General features: G+C 32.1%; 1 protein-coding gene across 4 annotated transcripts in view; it reads left to right on the plus strand.

The window, feature by feature from the left end:
- Window positions 1-7,194, plus strand: part of LOC128981883 (cytokine-like nuclear factor N-PAC) — a 93,774-nt gene that overhangs the window by 40,317 nt on the left and 46,263 nt on the right. For all 4 annotated transcript variants that reach the window (XM_054400856.1, XM_054400859.1, XM_054400858.1 and 1 more), the window contains one exon: window positions 2,189-2,362. In XM_054400856.1, coding sequence (XP_054256831.1) covers window positions 2,189-2,362 — 174 coding nt within the window. The remainder of the gene's footprint in view (window positions 1-2,188; window positions 2,363-7,194) is intronic.

Genomic DNA, 7,194 nt, shown 5'->3' on the forward strand with positions numbered 1-7,194 from the left:
GTGGCATTCTTGTCAATGGTTGGACATATCTAAATAATAATATACACTAACACGGTTGTAATAGACAATATGATTGAATCACTTATTAAACAGCTGCTTGTTTACATTAGCAAAATCAAAAACAAGTTAAAAGTCTTTTAGAGAGGTTATCTTTACAGTTTTTTTTATTTTTATTAATGTTGCATATGACAAAAAATATAGTTGAACACATAGTCAAAAAAGTGTCAAAAACCCTTGCTCATTTTTCTTGAGCTCATGTCGAAAAGAGTCACTTTACGCCCTAGTGTTGAAATATACATTTCTTCTCATCTGTTCTGGTGATTGATAAATTAAAACAAATCTAAGCTTGAAAGAGTGAGGGATAAAACAAAATCAGCAGTTCTCTTTTAAATCACAACAAAGAGTGACTGAGTCACTGAATATCCTTGAAACCTTGACAAGCCTGGACAACTAGAAGGTTTGGCTCAAGGTCATTTAATTTGTCACCACCTTACTTTTTCACAGCAGCTGCTGTAATGAATTTACTGTTCAATTTACTGACTCAGTAATGCAGATTTTAATATTAATTTCTAAAACCTATTTGGAAAATATCCCCCAACATACTACAAGTCTGGTAGAAGATGTATTATGCATAAGTTTACTGTTTGTTGGCATATTGCGCTATTCTTTACAGTATTTCTATTCATTTAGGTATAAGTCAATCATTCTCAAGCAAAATTTCAAACTGAACCTCTTTACATGAGATAACAAATCGACATCCATTTAACCTACCTAATTCATACATACCTTTTTCAAAAGCAAATTAACATATAAACTGAAATAGGTGTTGAGCCAAAAAACTTTTCTTAAAATTCATGAATAATTTTTGGAATCAACCAGAAATTTCAAAAATCGGATGCAGACCCTAAAATTATTATTAACCAAAATATTTTATTACTTTATATTTAGCAGCAACCTTAGTACTTGTTAAACCTAATTGAAATACAGAATAAATCAGACGTGTTTAAGGGAGTTAATTCACCAGGTAAATGGAAGTTCTCTTTTTCTCCAGGTTTGCTTTGGTAGGAGTTTTTATATTAGCAATTCTTCTAATTTAAAAATAAGTATGAAATGTCAAGTTATATCCATGATTGTGATATGTCTTCTGTTGTGTAAAGTGAACCTTTTTGTGCAGTATAAAAGTACTAACATCACAAATGAGTTTATTAAAAATTAAAATCTTTGTCCATACGTATTTATTATACTGTATAACAATGACCAAATCCTCGATCATATTCCGGTTTATTGCTTCTTGTAATAATTTTTTTCCCTCTTGATTTGAACTGTTTGATTGGACGTTCTAGAGAACGTCTTGAGAGCCAGCACTGGGTTACTCAACTTGAATAAGCTATGGTGATTTTTATATAGACCAACAACATTTCTAACAAATGTCATTCATACTATTTTCTGGACCCACAGCCATTTCACACAACTTGCAGAATTAGTATTACAGGCAGTATACAGGCTTACTATGAGTGCTGCTTATAGAATGATTATTATTATTAATATATCTTAGTAACTTAGAATATTCATATTTTTTCAATGGGGCATTCCATGCCAAATCAACCAATTCTACTAAGTGAATTGTACCTTTGACATCTTAGATTTGGCTGAACATTAAGTACTGTACTCACCGTCATGAGTTTTAGTTTCAAATTTTACACTGTTGTTGTTCAAAAAACCTCTTGGGATTTTGCATCTAAAAAAAAACCTTAAAATGCAGGATTTGACAAATTTAAAAAAATACTGTAACTCAAAAGCTAAACCACCCAGAGAGCTCAAATTTGCACCATTTCATTTTCTTCAATTTTTTAAATATGCAAAAGACTATATTACCCAATTTCTAAATATTTCAAAATTCTTTCAAAAGGTTGTTTTTTAATTATTTACAAAATTTATATAGGCTACCTTAAACTATTTTCATAAAAATTATGTGTTATTTGGTTTGATTTACCAAATACATGATAAAGGATCTTAAAAAATACTTTACCCCCAGAATACAGGAAAAAACAGGCATTTTTAGGCTATGAATTAATTAATTAATTCTAACAAACATGATAAGATGGTTAAATATAAAACTTTGACATGTTAATGCGCAATTGTGTCAGTACCAAAAATCTTTGACTATTGAATTTTCATTTTGTTTCAGGAAACGCCGCCGCTAGATTTAGAGAGTGTGTCACAAACATTAAAAGAGAAAAACATTCTGCCTTCCACCCTCAAATTTGGCTTCCTCGGGCTAGGCATCATGGGCTCCGGGATCGTCAAGAACCTTCTCAATTCCGGCCACTCGGTGATCGTATGGAACAGAACGCCAGACAAGGTAAGACCCTACTGTCTTTGACTGGTATAATTGGATCTGATGCTTTGCAGTGGTTGTGGTGTGTAAGCTGTACAGTATAACTTAACTATATAGTTAAGAATCATTGATCTTGGCTACAAATATGATTAACTTTTTTCTACCATTTTACTTATAGGTACGTAATTTGTGATCTCTAATAAGAATCTTATCCAAGCAAATTTTTTAATGGTGCGGGAGTGATGTGTATGTTAAACTCTAGAAATGAAGAGAATTATTGTGCATTTTATTTGGTGAAATTATAATGAGCTATTGCCTTTATGATTAACCTTTTTCTACCATTTCACTTATAGGTACCTACATAATTTATGAACTCTAATCTTCCAAGAATCTTATTAAAGCAAATTTTTAAATGGTGCAGGAGTGACATGTATCTTTAACTTTAGAAATGAAGAGAATTATTGGGATTTAACGTTTGAAGTTTTAGTTTAGTGTTATATACTTTTAAATAATTTTTTGTTCTCAAGCACTTTTTGCTTTTCTTCCATTTGCCGTTTCAAATGCCAGCCTTAGCAAAAGAGCATGTTTTGCATTAAAAAATTGTTTTCACCACACCATGATGTTTTTGGCTGTATTACATACGTTAATTGGTGGCTGAAAGTTACGTTTTGCTGGCCATGCCAGCTGTCTCCAATTTGGGGACCGAGCAGGTTTTTACAGGCCGGGGCCGCAAAATCAGCTGTCCGCTTACTTAATTAAAACATGAATGCGTTTTAAATACACAATCAAAATCCATAGCATTGCAATATAGAATTGTGTTATTGTCACTGTTGCCTAGCAAATATTTATTTATATTTTTGCTGATTCCTCAAATATGATGATTCTTCACATAACCTTCAAGATGTAGTTGTGTTGACGATCAGTGTGCATTATTATAGTGGTGAATAGTGGTAATAGGGTATAGTGTGGTGAAAAATAGCGTTCGTACCACGGACCGAAATGGTTTTGCAGCTCTCGATCGATTTAAGTTCGAGACTTCGTCTCGAACTTCGAAGTTCGAAGTTCGAGACAAAGTCGAGAACTTAAATACTATCTCGAGCCGGCAAAACCTCATTTTCGGCCCTAGGTACGAAATATACTATTCTTTTACCTTTAGAATTCCTAACAGAATTTTGCAGCAATTATTTTTTCCTATTAGTTTAACAAAAATAATACATAATTAATCTAACGTATCCCAGACCTAACTAACTGGTGTGGAATTGACAAAATTAAAATATTTCAAAATTGTGGTTGTAAATTATGCTATTTTAGATTTTGATATTTACTGTGTAATAAAGAATTTGTTATGTAAATCACCTGCTGTTACCAAGCTTGGCTTCTTAAGTGTTGATCAGAAACGCTCAAACTTTAAACAAAATAATCATAAAGCAGCGTCTTGCAAACATAAGTGTTTGTCGACGTTCACAACCAAGATTCTACGCAAATTAAATTTTTGTGTTATCCATTCAATCTAATCACATTGTGTTGATTATAATAGACTTTTGATATTTAAAAATTAGTGGGCCAAGCAAATAAATTTGAACTGTTTAGGGTTTGATATATAGGTAAAAAATAGACCATTCGTATTACAAAGAGTTCATTTTTAAATACTGTATTATGTTAGGTAAGCTACTAATCATTACAATTAAACATCTCATCTTATATATTTTTAAAAAATTGTTTTTCTTTTCCGAGTTTGTTTGGCTCTTCTACCCGACCGATTTTCATGATTGAGGTCTCAAATTGAAGTTATGCACGCACAGATTTCACATCAAGCATCGGAATACATTTATCTACTCTATTACTATACCAAAAATCATAAATTATATTTATTTTTATTTTTGAATTCTTACTTCAAATTAAGATGTGTTTCACAAGTTATAATTATATAATCCTATATATTTTGGTCTAAAAACCTTCAGAGAAATACCAGCTTTCATTTAAGCTATTAGTTATTCAAATCAGACAAGTTTCAAGAAAATTTAAGGTGAACAACCAACATAAACATATTTGTTATAAGGTTGTTCTTAAAAATCAATAGTTCCAGTATTGTTTATGTTTTTTTATTTGTTTAGGACTCAGAATAATCAGTAAATTATATGCTTTAATTTAAGCTATTGATCGTTTGAATCAGTTAAGTTAAAGATACTCTTACTCAATCAAAAATCATAAGTTTGATTATTTCTCGGATATGATATTTATTTTAACACTGTAGAGCAGTATGGGTCCTCTAGTATTAGTTACTTTACATCAAACAACATCTTGTTTTTTATGGATTTACAAAAAAATTTGTTATTTTTGTTTGGTTTTTGCTATAGATTCTTATGTCATCAATGATATGATGTAAGATGAACTATTGTGCTAACAGGCTGTAAAGGAAACCTTCCCTTTGAATTATAAATTGTTTTTCCGATGAAACTTTGAATAACTGTGTGTTCCAAATCGGCCTGTCCTCTGCTTTTTTAATTCAAATGCTGGAATTTTGAAATTGGAGCAGAAATGGCCTATTCTCAAAAACTCTTAACATATTCTAGGTATGACTCATTTACATGCTTCTCAGTGGGGCTGGTACATCGTCCTACCTATGAAAGTCTAGTAACACATATATATACATAATATTGCAAAAAAGAATCCAAACTCAGCATTGTGATATCACCGTCGGGTATCCATATATAAATCCCAAAGTACCCATAAACTTTTGAGAAAACTACAAGTCACACCCCCGTAAACCATATACTTAAAATGTTTGTCATGACGAGCAACCCTGCGCAAAACTTTCCATTATTTCATAAATTGCCCTTTAAGGTCGTTATTCCTTTCTAAAGGGATCTTTCCATGTACCTAATGTTAAAAATACCTCAGCTGTACTTATTTGTTTGTTATTCTTTCAATTTATTACCTAAAATCAGGTGTGATTATTTGTTTGTATTAATGTATTCAGATTTTTTTATTTCAGCTTATCTTAACGAATCAATAGTTTTATTAATACTTATGAAGTCAAACAGGGTGAAGCCCTTGGGTAACAGCTAATTGAGAATAAAGAATGTGCCATGAATGGTTTGGAATGTAAAATGCTTACCGCAAACTATTTTATATAGATTATAACTTCTCACCATTTAAGAAAATACACTTATGCTAACAATATGAAGAAATGGGGAAGTTTTACTGCAACAATCTGTCTGCAATTCACAATCAGATGTAGAAAATTACAATCTGTTCACTTTTTGATAATTTGGAACCGAACTAAGATGTTTAATTAACTGGCCTTTCAATAATATATGATCCTGGTAAAAGAATCGGCTACTGTATTGGTAAAAATGGCATCACACTCTTATATTTAATTGATTCTTGGTTTTAAATACCCTTAGTTGCTGTACCATTTCAATACTGTGATTATTTTACCAATTAAATGTGTGTGGTAGATTTAGGATATTATAGATATTCAAATTGTAACTACTAATATTCAGAAGAGACAAGGGAGTCCATGTTATCCATGTTAGGGAAGAATCTGTTCTAATCTATGATTGTATTTCAATAAATTTTCTTTGGTCAGAAAGTACTCTATCGAAAATAAAGGCAACATCAAAGATTTTATTTATGTTTGCTAAGGCTAAATATTGTGGTAATACAAATTCTACTCTACTTATCTTTTTAAGCTTAAGTACCTAATCATAGACCTAATTCTGTATTAACCATCATTGATGGTTAAAAATATGTATTATATCTTCGCTATATAATAGAACCAATCTACTTTTGAAATGTAGGTAATTAAAATGAGATAGTTTGAGGTGCTTCTATTTGCAAAGATTCTTCCACCCATGGATCAAACTAAACGTCAAGGTGCTATTTTAAACAGTAGAACTTATTCCATTTCTAGGTTTTTTTTATTTGTAAAAAAAAAACTAGTCTAAAGTCAATTTTCTAGTTCATCTACATTCTAGCTAGTTCAAGCCCCTTTTTGACGATTAGTTTCATTGCAGCAGTCAAAAATTATGTTAAAAGTAAAATGTATGCTCTTACCAAGAAAGTATGAATCGCCATCCATGTTTAGGTTTCTGTGAGAAGGGAGGCAACCTGTATTAAAATCTGTTACAAAAATTTAAGGATGTGTAATGTGCATGCAGAGTAGTTAGCAGAAGGCTGTACATGTTTACAAAAATATTTGTTAGCGAATGTACATAAGTTTCTATGGACACAGTGATTCAAGGTCAGGGCGTACTTAGGACTACCAGGGCTTCCTGTTATCCTTGGTAATCTTTGAGATGCCCTTTATGATTTTGGTAATTCCTCATTCAGTCCTACCCTGATCTTTGAGAATAATTATTAATAATGGTTGATGGGTAGATGGCTCAGTCAGTAGCATGACGGACTTCGTATCCAAGGGAGCAATGTCTTGGGTTCGGATCCTGGTACCTGCCAAATTTCATCAACAGTACACTTCAACCTTTTTCTGTACCAGCTCACCCCTTGCTTTGCTGGACACATTCCATGGACAGGCCTGAGGCCTATGTTAATGTACAAATGCAAGGTTAAAAGAAACCATCTCCTCAACTTTAACACGTTCGCTACCAATCGCCACACATATGCGACGCTGAGGTAATTGCCACGGCCCGAGGTATAAATTAATTTTAATATTACACATAGATCGGGTGTCACTTGGTTAACAGTACACACAGACCCCAAGCCAGTGAAGCAGCAAAGTAAAAATCAGTTTTGCCAAATATCATATGACGTCACTAATCATCATATCAAAAAACCAAGTGACGCACCACTGCAGAGAATTCAGGGTCTTCAAATAGACCGTTACAAAGATATAA

Source organism: Macrosteles quadrilineatus, unplaced genomic scaffold (genome assembly GCF_028750875.1).
Source record: "Macrosteles quadrilineatus isolate MER2022 unplaced genomic scaffold, UCM_ALF_1.0 Scaffold_55__1_contigs__length_795759, whole genome shotgun sequence".
In the NCBI taxonomy this organism is placed as follows: Eukaryota; Metazoa; Arthropoda; class Insecta; order Hemiptera; family Cicadellidae; genus Macrosteles; species Macrosteles quadrilineatus.